Source organism: Eupeodes corollae, chromosome 1 (assembly GCF_945859685.1).
Source record: "Eupeodes corollae chromosome 1, idEupCoro1.1, whole genome shotgun sequence".
In the NCBI taxonomy this organism is placed as follows: domain Eukaryota; kingdom Metazoa; phylum Arthropoda; class Insecta; order Diptera; family Syrphidae; genus Eupeodes; species Eupeodes corollae.
The window spans coordinates 235,467,379-235,489,162 of NC_079147.1; the positions used below are offsets into that span (position 1 = coordinate 235,467,379).

The 21,784-nt window shown below is 36.5% G+C and overlaps 1 protein-coding gene across 1 annotated transcript in view; it reads right to left on the reverse strand.

The window, feature by feature from the left end:
- Positions 1-21,784, reverse strand: part of LOC129938782 (matrix metalloproteinase-2) — a 544,997-nt gene that overhangs the window by 355,017 nt on the left and 168,196 nt on the right. The window contains exons 2-3 of the mRNA XM_056046527.1: positions 3,464-3,565; positions 2,943-3,166 (exon numbers count right to left, since the gene is read on the reverse strand). Coding sequence (XP_055902502.1) covers positions 2,943-3,166; positions 3,464-3,565 — 326 coding nt within the window. The remainder of the gene's footprint in view (positions 1-2,942; positions 3,167-3,463; positions 3,566-21,784) is intronic.

A 21,784-nucleotide genomic window follows, 5' to 3' on the forward strand; every position in this document is an offset into this window, starting at 1 on the left:
GGCTTGGAAAAACAGAGTATAGTAAGGCATTCCACATTCGCGTAGTGCGGCAAAAGAACGAATCCTTATACTTAACAGTACGACTAACGTTGGGCTCGAGGATATACTGATGAGCATTCCTAGAAGCTCGAGTATTACGGTTGAACTGTTTAAGGGGAGGAAAGCTGCTGGCTATTTTTCTTGAGCATAAACCGTTAAAAAAGGGGTAGTAAAAAGTGAGACAAGAAACTTTTCGACGATGTTCAAGCGACATAAATGATCCTATGATGGGATTATCACCAATTAATTTAAATGCTCTACCTTCAATGCCGGCCAAAGGCTTAAGTAAGTTGTAGGAGCACCGGCCCAGAGGTGAGAGTTATACTCAAGCTTTGGACGTATATAACTTTTGTAGATAACAGCCAGATCAGAGGGGGAGAAAAACTTCTTGCATCGCCTTAGAAAACCCAATCATCTTGAGGCATTTTTGGCGACATCGCGTATGTGATCCTTCCACAAGAGGTGGTTGGTGGTACAAATAACGAGAATATCGAGATGTTCAGTATCCTCGATGCAAGTGCCATCTATGGATAATGGCCAGGCGAGTATATCTCGCTTTAATGATACAAGACAGCATTGGGTTTTCGAAGCATTAAATTTCACGCGGTTTTTTATTCCCCCATTGTACAATGCTGTTAAGGTCGGAATATAATGAGCTTATCATATTTTGTCGTTGCAGTTCCACATCCGAAGAAGAGGGATGTGAAGCTGAAAATGAACACGAAAAGCTAAGAGTACTATCTTCAGCAAAACAATGTATTGGATTAGAAGTTGAGAAAGAGTGTTGGAGATAGAACACATCCCTGGGGTACACCACCATTTATTGTGTGGTTTTCAAACTTAAACCCATCTAATACTACTTGTATTGAACGATCAGATCGGTAATTACTCATCCAATGATGCAGGGATTCATGAAAATCGAATTTTCGATAAGAGGGCCTGAAGTCAAACCCTAGCAATACCAGTGGACCTATTGCCGCGAAAAACGTTCTCAAATCTTAATTCGATCCGAAAAATATGACCCTAAGTTTCTAGATATATCTAGAAATGGTTATACACTGGACAGTTATACGCAATCGTATATTAACTTCTCTTTAAAAAAGATTTCCCCAAGAAAGACACACTATTTTCTGGATAGCTAAGTTCTTTGGCGAAACAGCTTGTTTTACCTAGGTGCTTAAAATTGGAAATTTAAAGTGACACTGAAAGTTCTTTCAAAATCGAGTTGGTAAAACTAGCTCCGTTGTCCCAGACTTAAAAAGACATCGTTTTGCTGACACTATTAGGAACATTTCATTTGCCAATATAACAGTACAAGTAGATACTTAAAAACAGGACAGACATACAATTCCTTTAGAAATAAAAACTTGACCCTAAAACAGTTTAACTTTGGAATTTAAGATCTTTTTGCAGACGTTTTTACTATCAATAAAAATCAGAATCAATATGGGTATTGGAGATACGTATTTTATGTTTTCATTCCTCACTTATTTTTTAAAAGATTTAAATAAATAAAATACCAAGTAAACAAAAACAATAAACTAGAAAATCTCATCCTGATATTTCAATCTGATTTATGCCTTTAATAAATCTAAATAATTTACAAACCTCTCATAAACACTCCCGACGGCCGAGACGAGTCGGGACGGGACGGAACGGGGCCGATTCGACGCCCGACATAAATGCATACATACACCCGACACACTCTCTCAGAAAACATTAAAACTCTTGTCTATCAATTCTAATCATTTGTCAACTTAAGGACACGTCAAAAGCCATTGTGACACTTAACAACATATGCCATAGCAGCTCTCATATATATATACAAAACATGTTTAAGCTTTATTTTATATGAAGGCAGAAGACTATAGAACTGGCTCTGAAGCTAGATATAGGGGTGCGATAGCTAAACTACAAAAAATAATCAATACTACAGAACAGACCCACCACCTACAATATACACACCCTTTATTGTCCCCCCATAGTGCAATTACATTGTAAACTGAGTATAGCCTAGCCAGCAAGAGCATCAGCAGCAGTCACATACTGCCATTGGCACAGGGTAAAGGGGGCATGGTGACTGGAGAATGGGAATGGAAACGGGACGAATGGAATACAATGAACACTAAAACCATCCCCCATGCATTTTGAATTAATTAAAACAAACAGCACTAGCGTTCATCTAAACTAAACCAGGGGGCACATCGGGGGCTGGGTAGAGTGGGTGGTTTGTAGGTGTTCGTGTAATCGGGTGAATAGCATAAAGCCTCCCTCATTCCGCACCATCACTTTTATACACCAACTATACCTACCTAATGTTTCATGCTAAATTATGCAATCAGCAATTTTGCATAAAGTTGAGCATAAGAATAGATTTCCACCCCAACCACCATCAGCTTGAGCTTCAGCTTCAACCTTCCAGAAAAGCGGTCGGGGTCCTAAGAGGGTTGGTAGATGCTCTTATCGTTCGTCGTCGTAGTCGTAGTCGTCTGCACTACTATACATTTCTGCAGCTCCATTGAAATTTAATTTGGCGTTCATTAAACGAAAACCCATCGAGATGAAGTTCACACGCTATTCAGGTCGTGTAAGTCGATGTAGGTATAAAAGCTGAGGCACCAAACCAAATTCAAGGGGCTTAAAGTCGACAACGACTACGACTATGAAGAAGGGAACCACTACCAGGACCAGGACAACGACGACGACGCTGACTATTACTACAACGAAAACGACAACGATGACGACCAGAGAATTAAATTTCACAAGTCCACATAAAAAATAATCACACGCGTGTGCCATTTTCGAAAAAGGACGAACTGAAAACCTTGGATTGTGGTGTCCTCAGCCACACAACCTGTAGACATCATGGAACTCCAAATACAAATAAAAATAATTCCACTTACCTCCATGTTAAGTTGGTGTGATCCCATTTGGCTCCTTGGAGGGCGAAACGCTTCGGACGCCTCCGCCTACCTCCCCCACTGTCCTTGTACCATCTGCTGCCTCCCAGATTATCCGGCGAGAAATCTTGTGTATCCCTCTTATCAGGCACACCGCAACGTGGTCTCAAAATCAGCTTCCGTATGGAGTTATCGATTTCACCTGTTTCTGGGATGTTTCCAAATTTCTGCAAAGGACCAGATAAAATATGTATGTAAAATATATACGACAAAAGAGAGTATAGTTTTAGGTGTAGGTAGGCATCTTAAGGGATTCCCTTCATATCATATCCTGATGCAAGGATTTGGTTTAATTTTGTTTTTTTCTCTTAGCTGCAAAAAAACTTTGTTTACTTTAAAAAATGAAACCCAAAGAGTCCTTCCCACACTTTTATTGTTAATTTTAAGTATTATAGTTCTCTGCAGAGATCCGGAGACCGACAAATAATGCAAAAATAGAAGCAAACAAATACAAGCACACTTACCTGCAAGTCTCTAATGGCATCCTTCAGTTGGTCCAAAGTTCTCAAGTTTCCCGTTTCAATGTCTGATTTTGGAAGATATCCAAACTCCATTAGGTAATTGTACTGAAAATATTATGAGAAAAGCAAGAAATTAGAATAATTCATGAAGTGAATGAGGAAGGGGGTGTAGGGGGGGGGGGGTGGTTAGGTTAGTGGTTATGTTTGTTTTTTTTTCTTTTGCTTCATAGATACGAATATCCTTATCCGTATTCGTATAACAACAGAAATGCAGTCAGCAAGCAAATAATGTATACAAAATATTTTTGATGCTTCTCTTTGGAAAATTTAGGCTGCCCTCAAAAAATTGGACCTCTTTTTTAGGCTTTCAAAAATATCACTCATTTAACAGCTTCGGCTAAAGTAAATGGAATGTAGATTCATGGCAAATAGGTAGAACTACGTCTACCTACCTACTTCAGTTCACTCTCCTTACTTTTCTAAAATTTGTGGCTATTATATGGATTATGGCCGCATACACCGTACCGCCACAGTTATCTCTATCAGTGATGTGCAGCAAGGAAGTTAATTTTTGGCCAAGATCCAACTTCGATTAGAGCCAAACAAAAAAGTTGAAAGCTAAAAATAGGATGGAACAGATACACCTACTATCAGTACCCTAATCCGCCTCAACTCATAAGGTTGGTCGTCGAGGAGAGATTGGTTCTGGGTTGAAGGTTTGGGAAAAAGTTCATAGATTGACACTGGTGACCTATTAGAGCATTCAATTCATGTCAGGGCAGGGCGCAATGCTTGTAATGCTATTTTTTCATTTATTCTTTTTACTCTGTAAGGGAACAATGTAAAGCACTCAAGAATTCAATCATGTTTTTTAACCATAGTATTATTATTTTTATTGAAAATGTAAGCTGTGGTGTAGGACGTACCTAATATATAGTAATTAAGTAACTACATTGGAGGAGGGTTAAGAGGTTGTGAGTTATTAGATTAAGGATGTTGTTAATGTTCCCATCAGGGAGAGGAAACGAAGAAAAGTGTTTAGTGAGAGACGTTTTTTCTTTAATAGGATTATTGAGTTGGGCAGTGAACCTCCGAGTGAGAGCTAAAGTAATTTGTTGGGAGTGGCTAGATTGCTGAAGTGGTCCAAGAAAAATTATATTTAGACAAAGACCAAGACTAAAACCAAAACTGAAACTAAGACTAAGACTAAGACTAAGACTAAGACTAAGACTAAGACTAAAACTAAGACTAAGACTAAGACTAAGACTAAGACTAAGACTAAGACTAAGACTAAGACTAAGACTAAGACTAAGACTAAAACTAAAACTAAGACTAAGACTAAGACTAAGACTAAGACTAAGACTAAGACTAAGACTAAGACTAAGACTAAGACTAAGACTAAGACTAAGACTAAGACTAAGACTAAGACTAAGACTAAGACTAAGACTAAGACTAAGACTAAGACTAAGACTAAGACTAAGACTAAGACTAAGACTAAGACTAAGACTAAGACTAAGACTAAGACTAAGACTAAGACTAAGACTAAGACTAAGACTAAGACTAAGACTAAGACTAAGACTAAGACTAAGACTAAGACTAAGACTAAGACTAAGACTAAGACTAAGACTAAGACTAAGACTAAGACTAAGACTAAGACTAAGACTAAGACTAAGACTAAGACTAAGACTAAGACTAAGACTAAGACTAAGACTAAGACTAAGACTAAGACTAAGACTAAGACTAAGACTAAGACTAAGACTAAGACTAAGACTAAGACTAAGACTAAGACTAAGACTAAGACTAAGACTAAGACTAAGGCTAAGACTAAGACTAAGACTAAGACTAAGACTAAGACTAAGACTAAGACTAAGACTAAGACTAAGACTAAGACTAAGACTAAGACTAAGACTAAGACTAAGACTAAGACTAAGACTAAAACTAAGACTAAGACTAAGACTAAGACTAAGACTAAGACTAAGACTAAGACTAAGACTAAGACTAAGACTAAGACTAAGACTAAGACTAAGACTAAGACTAAGACTAAGACTAAGACTAAGACTAAGACTAATAAGACTAAGACTAAGACTAAGACTAAGACTAAGACTAAGACTAAGACTAAGACTAAGACTAAGACTAAGACTAAGACTAAGACTAAGACTAAGACTAAGACTAAGACTAAGACTAAGACTAAGACTAAGACTAAGACTAAGACTAAGACTAAGACTAAGACTAAGACTAAGACTAAGACTAAGACTAAGACTAAGACTAAGACTAAGACTAAGACTAAGACTAAGACTAAGACTAAGACTAAGACTAAGACTAAGACTAAGACTAAGACTAAGACTAAGACTAAGACTAAGACTAAGACTAAGACTAAGACTAAGACTAAGACTAAGACTAAGACTAAGACTAAGACTAAGACTAAGACTAAGACTAAGACTAAGACTAAGACTAAGACTAAGACTAAGACTAAGACTAAGACTAAGACTAAGACTAAGACTAAGACTAAGACTAAGACTAAGACTAAGACTAAGACTAAGACTAAGACTAAGACTAAGACTAAGTTTCACTACATTTTCGGAAAACAATCAAAATTAAGAAATATAGAACTAAGTTTAATTTTGATGCAGTAAGTTTCATATAACATGTTCGATATAAAATGCTTAAACATCTCTGAAGCAACATATTTGATGCAACATGGTCGATGCATTTTGTTCGTTCTTTTATTTTTACTATATTTTGGGGAATTACAGACCTTAAAATGATTATAATTGATGTTTATTGTGTCTTTATTGCAAATATGCGTTTCAAGATGAAAGATAATTGTTGTAAATCATTAAAAGCGTATTCGCAAAATACAGGGTTCTTCAACAGGGACGTTACAAACGTAGAGCGACAGGGACAGCCAACGACGCCATATTTCTTGCTGTTTCTTGACATTTCTATTCAGTAAGGTTAGCCATTTCATGATCAAAAGATATACGAGCCAACAACGAGTGGAAATGATTAAAATTTACTACCGTAGTTCGGAGTCAGTGGCCTCAACGTTACGAGAGCTACGTCCTATTTATGGTCATCCTAATCGTCCAAGCTCAGATCAACAATTAAGCGTGTAGATGCAAAAATTGGAATCCACAGGCACATTAGAAAAATGTTATCGTGCCAGAGAGATAAAGAAGTGCCCGTAATGTAGAGAATATTACTGCCGCTGAGGCTTCAGTTGCAAAAAACCGAAATGTGTTTCTTACTCGTCGTTCTAAGGCGTTGGGCAGAATTTTGCGAAAAGACCTTGGCCTACATCTTTACAAGATTAAAATTAAGAAAAAACTGAAGCAGCTTAACCACCAATAGAAACGTCGTATGTTCGAAAATTGGGCTGAGCAACAACTTGAAAATGATTCGGTTTTTCATCGAAAAATCATCTTCAGCGATGAATGTCTTTCTGGCTGGCAATCCATACGTACTCCATGAGTTATCATTGCATTCCGAAAAAATTACGGTTCGGTGTGGTTTATGGGCCGAGGCCGTACTTCCTCTGTGATGATCAAGACCGGCACGTTATTGTGATTGGGGATCGCTACCTTTCAATGATAACCGGATATTTTTGGCCTCAATTGGAAGATATGGATTAGGAGGACATGTGGTCCTAACAGGACGGCTGAAGTCACAAACCACACAGCGAATGTCACAATCGATTAATTGGAAACCAAGTTTGAATAACGTGTTATCTCACGAAATGGTCCAGTCGTTTGGCCGCCTCGGTCGTGCGATTTAACACCGTTAGACTATTTTATGTGGGGCGCTATGTAAAGTCTATGGTCTATGCCAACAAGCCAGCGACGATTGATAATACAAATATCGAACGTGGAATTGCAGCAGTATCGACCGATTTATGCTTAAAAACTGTCGAACATCGGGTTCAGCGTCTGGACTTCTGCAAGCATTCCCGTGGTGGCCATGCAAAAGAAGTCGAGTTCCATACATAATGGCATTGAACGTACTTTCAAAGGAATAAAGAATTTCATTGATATCTAAAACGGTTTTTGTTTTATTTAAAAAGACTTTTGTAGCGCTCTTATTGAAAAACCTGATGTTTCCTAAATACTTCTCAAAAAGCAACTAAATGAAGCAAAGAATAGGAAATAAACATATAAGTTAACACCTTACACAGAAGACGTTTCCGTATTACATTCATGCCCAATATTTATATTTTGTTAACTAGTTAATAGTTTTTAAGATATTCTGCAGATGCAAAGCTTTTCAATATATATTTTTATGGAATTTAGAAAACTATAATCGAATTTCACTGTGGTAAACATTTAAATGTTTCCAAATTAATTTTGACAAATTGTCAGCATCAACAAATACTTTTTGATAATTAGAAATTAAAAGATCAAAAACGGCTTTGGGGAAATCTTAAAGTAAATCTTCTTAAACTTAAAACAATTTCCCAATTAAATAAAATCTCTCTCAACACTTACCACTGGTAGCTTTCAAAATATTCTGTCCTACCAACCAATTTAATGTAAATCTCTAGACACTTTATTTCACCCTATAAACATAAATATAGATATAAGTTTAGGTAGGTTTAGGTATATACTATTATAATTATGTCTTAGTGGTCTTTGACCCCCGCAATAATTTATAGCTTAAATTCCTGGAAATTTCGCACAACATTCACCTTCCTTCCGCAATAAAATGCTGACAAATGCCAACTGTCAGACGCAATGACAAGGAATTTACAACACATAAATCGTTAAATCTACGAACCATGAATTCCAGAGAATATCTTGATGGTCCTTTAAAATAATATACCAAAACTATATGTGAAGGTGTAGTATCAACATCTTTCTCAAGTTACCATAAATAAGCTTCGGATTCGAATTCGTAGTTCCATTTGGATTAGGATTCGGATTCCATGTTTTTACTGTCCTAATTATTAAATTAACTCGAATAAACTCAATTCACCATCGCCACTAAACTACCCTCCCATAACTGCCGCTTCAGACTCCTCCTTTATACCTCCTAACCACCACCCTAAACCATCGCATTTCGTAGTTTATAAATTATCTCATTGAATGTTTCTCTATGTTTGTCTCCAAGGATTCTTCCAAGAAAAATACCAAATAAAAACTCTGAAGAACAAAACTCCTGGGAAAAGCTAACAAAAAAAGAAGCTATAAGGCTTCGCTATATGGAAGTTTATGCTGCATATAAAGGGGTGAGGGGGGTTGGATTCTTATGTGTGTAAGAAAAAAAAGTAATATTATCAAAATGAAAAACAAAGTTTTTCCCAAATGAATATACGGCTGAAGAAAGGCTTGGCTTTTCTCTGACCCCCTCCTTCGAAACTCACTCTTCTCTTCAGCAACTTAGCGAAAGACACACATACAATTTCTACATTCCGCACTACACCACCGACCGCGACCATCCACCACACCACATATATCGCTTTTCTAACAGCCAAAGTCAATTGGCGGTGATAGAAATGGCGCACAACTCTCTCCATCTTCAGTCGCCACCAGCCCCCGGAAGTGTACATAAATAATAATTTTAATGGAATGGAAGTCGGAAGGAAAGAAACATAGAAGAAACAGAAGAAAAGAAAAGAGTCCACCAATCTGACATGATTCTGTACTTACACTAGATTAGATGGAGCTGCATGTGGTAGTTTGGAGGGCAACCCTAGCTCCCCGGTGCGTGTTTAAAGGGCCGCATTTATTTTTTCCAAGAGCCCATGGAAATCTTAATCTAAAGGCTTTTTACAATACTTCTAAATCTAAACTTATTCCAGTTTTATATGGTTCAAACTTTTGCTAATTATTATCACTGTTTTTTGCCTTTTTTAAAGTTAGCAGAACGGTTTTTGGTCAAAAATCAATCTGTAGTATGCCACTTTCAGGCTGTGAAAACTCAAAAAAAATACCATTCTAAGGGTTCTCCCACAAATCAATTCGTCCACCCTGATTTAAAAGATGCCAACATACTTTCAACATTCCTCCTTCCTAAAAACTATCCTTAATCAATAAATTCGGTTGATTATTAACTAAAGACTTTTATTATCTTTATACACCACGAAATTCACATTGACGAATTAACCACAAAACACAAACGGAATAGGAAAGATACGAGTCTTATATTTTTCTTGGGATGAGTTGTTGTTACCGGTATAAGGTGTCTCTGATATATGGGCTAGATGAGCGCGTCCACACCGCCAACGTTTCCCATCGTTCTCCCTTAAGCCTAGTACATACTTGTGAACCATCTCGTGAACCCATACAAATTTCAGTTTTTGGTTCACCCGTGAACTTGCTCGTGAAGCTGAGTGGAGAACAAAGTGGAGAGTTTTCGTTCACGGGCAATTCACGTGCAAAATGTACGGGAACTGTTGGTGAAGCTGAAGTCAAATGTTCACAACGTGTACTCACAAGTGTGTACCAGTGAGCAATGTTAAAAGTTCACTTTCTCCACTGGCGAACGTTCACTTCACGAGGAAGTATGTACTAGGCTTTAAGACCGCTTGTGACCTATGCTCATCCCAAATGATATAAAATACCGGGAAACTAACTTATCAAAAATTATGGTTTGTGTATTCGATAAGTTCGTTCAAATACACAAACCATTTCTTTTGATATGTTATTTTCCCAGTATTTCATATTTTCTCTACAATAGAAGGTTTAGTAAGAAAATTCTCTTTCTTTTGACACTTTATTTTTTAAAATTAGTTTGTTGTGAGAACCGAAAAAAGGGAGAAGATATGGTTTACTTGAATAATTCGACAAAACTACGTGTAAAACTAAGTCAATTTCGTATTAGTACCCCGTTGTTAAACGCTATTACGACTTGGGATTGTCTTGAAATTAGCCTGAACAATATTTCAGAGGTCGCAGATGTTGTCTCCTTAAACTCACCAACAATTCCATCGCTATCTTTGAAATGATTCTTTAGGATTTCAATGTAGAGCTTATGATCAAAAGCTCTTTCATTTCTTTGCAATTTTTGTTTCCAGCTGTTGAAAAGCATCTCCAACACACCATCTCCGATCGACATGTTTTTGACTGTACTTAAAGTGTTTTTCGGAAGGTATTCATAATGTTCCTTATTCCAAATCATTGTCTGGTCATCAGAGTCATAATCATTCATTTCAATGTTGGAGTTTTTTTTGTATATCTTCCTAAATTTTTCTCCCTCCTGCTATGTTTTGTCTTTCTTTAATTACAAAATTGTTCCAAAATTATGCCAAAATGGTCTTAAACAACGATCACTTCACGACAGTTCAAATATTATTAAAAATTAATTGACATATTGTCAAATGGGACAGAAAACTTAGAACGCATTTAAGGTCTTTAGGTATTAAGAACTTTGTACTTTTTTGGCATTTTCCAAGTGAAAAGTAAAAACATTTATAAATTTGTTTTCTTCATAAGCAGATATCCTTTTGTCTAAGTACTAATAATCTATTATCTTCCAAGCAACCCAGTTTTCGACCACTTTTCAAAGTAGGACTAATCCACTCCTTGATGTAATTGAACAAGTAATACGCGTTTGATACAATGATTCCAATTTTATTTTTCTAACGATGGCTAATTTTGCCTTATCTTTCCTGGAGAAATGAAACAGTAGTTTCAGTAGGTCGGGTTTTTGATTTACTATTATTGAGTTATGGTGTACCGCAAGGATCCATTTTGGGTCCTCTTTTTTTATCTCTCCATATGCAACGACTTGCATTCTGAATAAAATATTACGAGAGTTGAAATCTAGGTTTTATTGTAGATTATTGGTATAATAAATGGAGGCCTGGATGCTTTCTAATAATGGTCAAATAAATGTGGCCTTATTTCAAATCAAACTAAAACAAAGTAGATGCAGTGAACTAAAGGCACAGAAGGTTTAACAATATTATTCATTTTGCTAATGGCTTTGGAAGATGTAGCCATTTAAGTTCTCTTTTGAAAAGTTTATTTGGTTTAACTAATTCGTATTAATACATAAGTACTCAAATAACTTTTTAAAGATCAGTTAATCGTAGTTTTGGGAGACATTCTTTGTTAATGGTTATTGCTTTTAAGTGAAGAATCAAATCAGTTTTCGACCTTGTAAAACTACCGCTTTAGTTTTACGTTTCAAAATTTGGGAAATTCTTATATTTTTCAAAAGTTTAAAAACACAACTTACATTGAGTCGTACAAATGTTTATATCCATACAACTGGAAAGAATGAAGTTAGTTTGAATGGTCATGACCAGGCTTTTGACTCTATTCTTAACGGGGCAATCTGCATATAGGTATGCATACTTAAACCATTCATTACCAGCAGAAATCGAGTACGCAGGCGTTAACATTAAAGCTCTTCTTTTCGCTGACGAAATTATCCTGCTCGAATTTACTCCGCAGTCTTTTCGGCTAATGATAAATAAGCTTGCTGAATATTGTAAAAAGTGGAACCAAGTGGTAAATTTAAATAAATCCAAAGTTATGGTTTTTAAGAATGATGGAGGAAGATCCATGTATAAGTGAGCAATGGCACTATAATGGTCAAAGAGTATAGTTGGTGAGAGAATACAAAAATATAGGATCCTGCTTTACTAAGAACTTGAGCACGGAAAAACATCTCACTGACAAACTTGTTATGGCGAAAACAGCTATAAACGTAGCACTTATGATGAGCCTCTGATCGTAGATTGAAGCTTGCTATAAGCTAACTACTTTCTGAAAGTTCTGAAGTGTAAAGAAATTTCGCATACCAGTTAATTCAGAGTCTTCGAAGTAGTATCGGAATCAGTTATGTTTTATGCGGTGTAATAGTGGGAAGGTCGCAAATATAAAAAGTGCAATAACTCCTCAGATTTTACATCTTGGAAACGGGTTTATCGCTTTTATTCATAAAAACACTTAAGCTGTAGGTGGTTTACATCTTCAAAGCACTCGATATGCGAAGTTATCGTCTTCTAAAAAAGTAGTTGTTAAAACAATCCAATCCCGAAGTGTACGGTTTAAAGACTGGATAGAACTAGCCGAGCAGGTGAACGTTGACCTGAGCTATAGTAATCTGGCCTCATGGAAACCAACTTTACATCGCTTAATAGCTCGTATGGATGAAGCCTCAAGTAAACAATTCACGGAACAAGCCAAAAATTCACTGCACTGTATGATTTACAGCAAACTTGACTACGATTTTCGAGAACGAAACGTCTTCCACGACAAATGTACCATCGAAAAAATTCCGTGCATATTTTTTGGCTAAGAGGAGAACTCCTTAATCTGAACTACATTTCTCACCGCGAGGACTTACGGATTTTATGCAACCTGTGTAAATTGAAAGAGCCCGAGGATCATATTTATTGTATTTACCAAATTTATTGTTAAAAATGTATGTTTAAATAAAATCAACCTAAAACCCAATCTACTTACATCACATTTGTAGGGATATGAAATTGATGCACTGTAAAACGTAAAGCAAACGATTTATGTCACTTTCATCTGTTTTTCATTAAACTAAAAACTTTTTTTTTAAGTTTTATTTTGTTAAAATTTAAAAAACCTACAAAACTTCTAATAAATATAATGCACTTTTGTGCCTTGGGAATTAAAATCCAATAAATTCGGCCCTGGACAATTTTTTTTAAAGGTCGAAGGACACTCCCCGCTGTCAACTTTGTCGTCGTCGTCGTCTTCGTGATAAAACTTGTGCAAAGGAAAAATGCTTCCTCCAATAAATGTTTATATTGCAAACTACATACACATACTCGTATAATGTAAGTATAAACGTGTGTAGTAGTGATGACTATATGGGTTTTCCTCGTTTATTATTTCTTCGTCCTTTTTGTTTGTAAATAATTTCGTAATTCTTTTTTGGTTATCGTAAAACGTTTTTTTATGTCCCTTTATTTTTGTTGTTGCTGTTTTCTTCTATTTTTTCCTTAGCTGTGTTTATTAGCATTTGAGGTCCTTAAATTCTAATGTGATTGGAATTTGTTTTCGTTTTCCAAAACAGGACATTTGTTTATTTTCTTCTTTTTTTTATTGGGTGTGCGCGTAATATCCTGGCGAGGAAAATTACATCCACACATCACAAATGTAATATATATTGGAATTAAATTGAACATATATTATGGACTTTCAATCCGTGTGTGTGTGTGAGTGTGATGTAGTAATTTTCTTATTTTACGACTTTTTTAATTGGATACCACATAAAAGTTTGATTAATTAGGAATCAATTGTTCGACCAAAAAATATAAAGAATATAATGTATGTAGAGTGAATGCGGGACGAACGCGATGTCCGACGAAACGAATCGCAGAGAGAGGACTATCCTGGTGGTGGCGCTGGCGTTCGACATAGTGACTATATGTTGCAAACATACGCATTTTATTTGTTTCCAAGGATGGTTATTTCGCCCCAGCACTTAAAATCGGTTGTTGACTCCATTTTGGGAGATGCATTTAATTGGTAATTCGGTTAACTCGCACTCTCCCTTGGCTATAGCACACGTCCAGACACACACTCACACACACACTCGCAGATGTCCAATTTATTGGCGCCATAGGGGTCGATGGTTGTAATTAACAATCCATTCAGACCTTAGGTTTTAATGATACCGCACTTCTCTTTAGCATCTCCGCCACTGTGTGTACTACCGCACCCAAATCCCCAAAAAACGCATATATCTCGCGTCATGAACGCCTTCCATGCCACGTAGCGTCGGGGCCGTACGCCTATATGTATACAATAAAAAGCAACAAATTTGATTGCATTACATTGAAATGAATTAATTGTGAGCATTTTTAAAGCGTACGAGTATATTGTTCGAGTTCAATACCGAAATGCTACATTATACGAAAATTCGATATTTTAAAAAACACTGTTTCAGGTTTTCGAATTGAAATTGTTCTGTATTCTGCATTGAGTGTGTGAGCTTGTTTGTGTGTGGAGGTTTAAAAAAATGGAAATGCATCACGGGATGCACATTAAAATTATTAATAATACTTTTAATTACATAATTGACCTGTTTTTACCTTTGCCTATACGAATATTGGGAGAATGTACAGCTATGGCCAAAAAAAATAGGAACACATCTTATTTTCTTTGTTATTTCATTAGTATATAGAAAATTAAACCATTTATATTAAATGAAAAAAGAAAAATGTGAATTTCTTTTATTTTTTGATAGGTTATATTTTGATAATATAAGAATTGGACACATGGTCTCCAAAGAGCAGTTAAACACTCTGACAGCTGACGGTTCCAAGTTTAAACATTCGTATTATGAGCTAGAAGTTGAAAGATTTTCATCCTTTTGAAATTGTACCCTCTGTGGAGATTGTGAGTTAATGTAAGCCTCCTGCAGGATACTTCCTAGAGCTGATTTGAGTGTCAAACCTGGCTGCAGATTTGTGTTTGACATAGATAGTCGATAGATTTATTGTTTATTTTCCAAATTTAAGTTTACAAAAAAGTATTATTCTTTAATTGTAAGACATGACTATAAAAGCCGTCTGCCCGAATTTAACAAAATGTACATAATAAAGTATTGTAAGAGTTATGTCAAAAATTTTCTTGAATTATAGATCTTTTATATCGACGCTTGTTGACAATAGTTGTGCAATTTTTTCCCGTCAGCGCCATTTAAAATCATTTTCGTTGCAGCTTTTATGTCAACAAAAAACGCATAGAGCTTTCTCTTTTCTCTAATAAATGTCTGCGCTGTCGTATTCAGAATGAAGATTTGATCTATGGTCGAGTAGTTCTCACGGAATGCTGCCTGGAATTCGCTTAAGCATCTGTTTTGTGAAGTCCAACTGTTAAAACGATTTGCCATAAACCCCATTGATATTTTAAGCGCTGAGTTTAAAAATGAAATGCGTCTATTAATTATCAGCCTGATTAGGGTCTCCTTTTTTAAGGATTGGGAAGATTACGCCCTGCTGGAAGCTCATAGGGACTTCTCCAGTTTCAAATATTCGATTTAGTTCTTTGGTAAGAATTTCCAATACATCATCATTGGCATATTTGAAAAATTCAATAGGAATGTCGTCAGTTCCTGGTGCTTTGCGGTCTTTACTTTTAACTAACCAGGCTCTTACTTCTGCTTGAGTGATGGGTTTATCCAAAATTCAAATTAATACATCTGGTATTGCATACTGAAAACAAGGCTGGAAAAAGAAGGATCGAGAGGATTCAGCATATTATTGAAATATGTTTTTAGCTGTGATGCATTGATATTAAGTCCAATTTTAAATTTTCTTCCATTTATTTTATTGAGCATTTTCCACATAGTTGCCGAGTTCTTGCATCGCGAAATTTCGGTTGCTGTGATTCTTTGAAACTCTGTTTTCTTGATTGGGCAGGCGTTTTTGTAATCTTTTTTTGCCTTTAAATACATAAGCTTGTAGTTGAGTTCATCGTACTCACGGTAGAGCGAAAGATTTCCTTCTATGTTTTTCACATTCATAATCAAACCATGGTTGTTTATAATGTTGTTTATTTTGTTTTGTTGGAAATTTCTTATGATATTTTTGCAGCAGTGTGAACACTGCTTTGAGAAATTGTTAAAAGGTGTGCGTCTTGACTAAGTATTGTTCCAACATTTTGTCTCCTAGATGGAGCTGGCGTTTCATTGTAACCTTGATGACGTCCAGCTGATCCACTGACAGCAAGATTAGTGTTGTGTACAATTTGCTTCAGCATTAAATTTGCATCACATTTCCCGCATTTTAACGCATTATTAAAACTCCACGTAAATGTTTTTTAAAGTCGATCATCTCTAAAAAAACTTGAACGTTTGGATTGTTTGCTTTGATTTCCTTCCTGGCTTCAAGAAGTTTCGATATTTTTTGTCTCATTACCAATGGATAGTCTGTGGTGATCCGATTTTGCCATGAGTACGACAAATCGTTTGTATTTGATCTTTTGGCTGAACTAAATTTTGATGTTGCATATGAAATATTAGATCGGTACTTCGCATTTGGCCAGCCTCCATTTTCTCCCCTAAAAACTCACATCTATATTCTAGTAGTACCCGTGGCATGATGGTTAGTGGGTTGGACCAACGGTTGCCCCAAAGGCCTAAGGCACCAGAGGTGCAGCCTGACATTGTAGCCTTGTTGTTGAGCATTCAAGGTCAACTAACAGGGCTGCAAAGTCAGATAAAGGAGCAAGGCAAAAGGGTAGATCATCTCTACTCTTTGCCTGGCGCAATTTAGACCATAATGGGCGCGCTGCCGGAGACGCGCCTTAAAGTCCTAGCTGTGGATGTAAATTCACTGATAAGGATTGAACGAAGAGCCAATATGTTCCAATTGTTGGAAGACTACAGTCCCGATGTGTTTATGGCTAGCGAAACTAAGCTAAACCACAAACACAAATTGACTCATAAAAATTACAATATCGTAAAAAGAGACCGACCGGCCCGACTCCACTCAAGGGGGCGGTGTCGCTCTCTTTATACGAAAAGACATTAATTATAAAGTCATATACAACAATGAATTGCGAAAGCTCAAGACGCTAGAAGTTTGCGTTGTATGCATTTCTCTCTCTCAAGGGAAGCGGATGTATATGATTGCGGCTTATGCGGCTGGAGCTCCGCAGGTTACTTACTTTGCTTCAGAACTCGAGATTCTTTTTAGGGAACCTAAACTGAGCTTGGAAGAAAACAATTGACGCACTGCGAAGGCACAAGAGTGGCTTACTGACAAGACTCAAAAACTTGTACAGACGACTTACAGACCCACACGACTTGGAGGTTAGGACACTGAAGTCGTCAATAAAAAATGTCAATCTGTTGATTAAGGAGAACTACAGGCTATCAATTAACAAGTACTGGGACCGCAAGATCCGGTCAGTTAATTCGAGTGACCCTAGTATGTTCCCGAAAATCAACAAGATATTCAGGAAAAAGAACGACAATGACCTTCCGAGTCTGAAACTCCAAAGAACCGAAGAGAACAGGGACGAACTCATGACAGTGCAAATAGATCCAGAGGAAGCCATCTTTAACGATGACTTTTATATAATTGAAGATCCGAAGGAAAAAGTGGAGGCGGTGGGAGCTGTTTTCCAGCAAGTGTACAAGGTGAATGTTAGCACGTTGTACTGAGACATTTACCGACGGAAGCAATTGACATTTACACCACACTCTTCAACAATGCACTGAATAATGCATATTATCCAGTGCATTGGAAGACCGCTGTGGTTCATCCTCTCCCGAAAAAGGGAAAGGACAACTCCAACCCGCCGAATCTTCGGTCGATAAGTCTTCTTCCGAGCATCAGCAAAGTTTTCGAAAAGATCATTAATAGGGCTCTGACTAAGTGGGCTGCGGACAACAAAATAATTCCGGATAAACAGTTCGGGTTCAAGGCGGGTCATGACACAACTCATGCTGCGTCTAAACTCGTTTCTGATATCCAATGGAATAAATCAAAACAACAATGCACAGTAGCTGTTCTGGTTGATTTGGAAAAGGCCTTTGACACCGTATGGTTAGAGGGTCTTTACCTAAAACTGAGCAGGCTTGGCATAAGCAAGCCATTGTTGTATATACTTTATGATATGCTTAACGGTAGAAAGTTTGTTGTCAAAAGTGGCAATGTAACTTCTACCACAACATTCTCAATTAAAAATGGTCTTCAACAGGGAGCAGTGAATTCGCCGATTCTCTTCAGCATTTACACCAGCGGCGATCTGATAGGTAGTCTTACAAAGGCAATTGCGTACGCCGACGATTTAATTGCGTACAGAACGGCCCGAAAGGTTGAGGTTATTAGAATTCTCTTGCAGCGTGATTTCGACAAGATTCAACGATATTGCGACGACTGAAAACTGAAAATAAATGTCCAGAAGTCAGAGACAATTCTGTTCCGGACTCCGTTGGCTGGGGCCACGAGGGATAAGTGTAAGAATTGGCGCAAGATGGTCATCGTTGATCTTCACGGGCAGCCATTAGCGAGCAAAAGTGTAGTGAAGTACCTCGGTATCTGGTTAGATCAGTATTTATATTTCGACAGACATATAAATGCTGCTCTGACCAGGGCCAGAGGAGCTTTTGCTCTGACAAAACGGCTGTTTTTTAGCAGTCGGCTTGACCCCAGAGTGAAGGTAATTTGCTACATGGCCCTCATACGGCCAATGATCGTTTATGGTTGTCCTGTGTGGTTCAACGTTGCCCCTTCCCAGATGGAGAAGTTTCGGGTGATCGAGCGGCAGTGTTTACGACGCTGTACCGGCTTATATCGAAAAGCCGAATCTTCTTATGTGCATTACTTTTCCAACGAGGTCCTATACAACGGGGCTCGAATCAACAGAATTGACAATTTTGCAAGAGCTATGTCTTCGACCAACAATTTAATTTTCGGTTCGTTCTATCCGAACGACGAGTATTTTGAGAGTGCACGCTTGAGCGGCTTCATTCCCCCAGAGGAATTCCTCTTTTTAGATAGATGCGGTCTGATACAGGATAGATTGGCAGTTCCGTTAATCTACCACGTCAGACGAAGAACCGTGGATAGGCGACTCCTGTACAATCGGGACGTCATGGCACAAGGCGGAGCAGAGCTCCTTCGGTTCAGTAGGGCTGTGTCCGAACGGGACCGAACTGATAGGGTGAAGCAGGAGAACCAGTTTTGGTGGATTCAATCAGCACTTGATATTGGGTAGTCGGGATGGGGTTTTAAGCCTTGGCCGGCTTACATACTTGCTTTATGTTTAGGGTTTAGTTTTAAGTAGAATAGGCATGGTGGCACGAAAAAAAAAAATATTAAAAAAAAAAACCATTAAAAACATTACAAAAAAATAAATAAAAATTAAAAAAAAAAAAAAATGACAACGAAATATGAAAAACAAAAATGTTAGATAGTTAGATTTGCTGCTGTGGTTGTTCTAGTTTTAAGTAGTTTATAGGTAGAATAGGTAGTTTAAGTTAGTTTTAAGTTTTATTTAAGGACCTTATTTTAAGTAGTTTGTAAGTAAAAATAAAAAAGGTTATTGATATTAGTTTTTTTCAAAATTTTCTAATAAAAACAAAACAAATAAAATTTAAACTGAAGTAAAATAGATCTTAAGGCCGAAAGGCATTAGTAATTAGTGTTATAGTTTAGCTTAGAGTGTCCATATGGGACCATTAAGTTAGTTGTAAGTTATGGATAATTAGGCTAGTTTTATGAATTTTTGTCTTGCTTTAAGATAGGTTTAAGATTGAATAAATAAAAATGAATTTGAAAAAAAAAAAAAAAAAAAGTGGGTTGGACTGTCATGCAAGGACAATCAATCCCTGCCTGTGCCACCTTAATTTAAAAAAAAAATTTCGCGGGTACTGCCTCTTGCGAGGAATTGACAAATCCTTCAAGAGTAACTCTTGTCATGAAAAAGTGCTTTCTCCAACTAGCCGTTCGGATTCGGCCTAAAATTGTAGGTCCCTTCCATTAGTGACAACAGTACTCGCACACAGGAATGGTTGAAAGTTGTAAGTCACTAGGCCCTGGTTCACAACGGACTGTTGCGCCACCTCATTTGATTTGATATTCTAGCGCAGTGACTTTTTCCGTCAGGGTTTGATATCAACTTTAAAGTTGTCTTATTTCGACATGTCAATTTTCTAAGTCTAATAAATTGACTACACATTTTAATGTTTCTCTTATATCCTTAAGATTCTCATTAAGGGCTTTTTGCATTGCAGCACGGATATCATTTCCATTAATTGTGTTGTTCTTTTGGTTTATATTCGACTTTGCTGGTGATATTTCGTGTGCTTTTCTATTGTTTTTGTTCATCGAGTATATTGACGTTTAGGTTAAGTTTTAGCTATGCCTTTTTTTTATGTTCTCAGTTAAAACAAATGGACATTTATAAAGCAAGTGTTTGCCGTTTTTCGCATGTACTTTTTATAATTTAAATACTGCTATGATCGTTTTTTATTAACTTTTAACTTGGGAAGAACAATTTAACACCTTTTGTCACTAGCCAGGATTTCCAAACTCTGTGTGACATAGATATGTTTACTCTACGTTTTCTTTTTTTTCCCTTAAAATCCATTTTCAACTGATATTGGATTTGGATTCTTCTGTTTTTGTTAATTTTTCTTAGCTTCATTTAAAAGTAAAGGATGGAATTAATATTTTGGCAACAGCTGTATAGGTATATTGCATGTTTATAGTTAGGTAACTGCTATTGTTTTCGATATAAAGGGGCCAATTACGACCAAATTAATTCGGATTAAATACCTTTATGGTGATGATGCAAACCATTGGAGAAGTCGAAGGAATTACCAAAATTGTGTCGTGTTTTTATGCAATAAAAATATATGAATATCCTTTCGTAAATGGTAGAAATAAGTTCATGAAAAAAAATTCAAAGAATGTTTGCAATGCTTAAGAATGCGTGTAATATGTTAACAAGCGTTGGCTATTTTAATAGCATCCTTATAAGAAACAACTTATTTCCAAATCGATACAATGGAAGATAATAATTATTATGGTTAATGAATTTAAATTAAATTAGGGATTCGGGGGGAGGGGAGCGGTTGAATTTAGATTTACATACAGGAGTTATTTGCATGATTTAAGCCTAATTAATAAGAACTTTTAAACGGTTTGATTACTATTCATAATATCCACCATGTGTGTATCCCAATTTGTTAAACAAAATGTTCAATCAGAGTGAGAGACCTTCAAGACAGGATTTTTAAAGACATTACAGTTTCTTTGACAGACAGACTCTTAAACACCAACAAAAATCACTACAGATGGTGAAGACATTGCAGACACACTACGCAAACTTTATGGATTTTGAAAAAAACTTCTCGGAAAAAAGTTAGCTTTTGAGAAAGTTAGTCTCAAAGAATTATTCGAATATCACTGCTGTATTCCGTAGTTTTAATGGAAACCTAGGTTTGTCGATTTCTCGTCGAACTTTTCCATTACAATTAATCAAAGCTTTTTAACATTGTCACTCCGGCACACGAAATGTTTGTAATTTGTTATTATTTATTCCTTAAACAATAAAATGTATACAATTTTTCATTACCAAAAATTCGGGTTTGTGGTACGTCATTGGGTTTTAATTCTTGTATCAAATCCGTATTATGTCTTGCAAGTTAAGTTACTCAACGCGTTGATAGAAGACCAAATTCTCGCTATCAGAAACAGAACTTGGAATCAAAAACTTCAAAGTTTAAAAACTGGAAGTAAGCCATTTTTGAACATTATAAAAATAATAAAAATGAAAAATTAATTTGGTACTTGTTTGAAAATAGGAAATACTTTGAAATTGCTTTGTCTAATTTTGAAAAAGCACTTGGACACAATTTTTTTTAACAACCATTTAGACAATA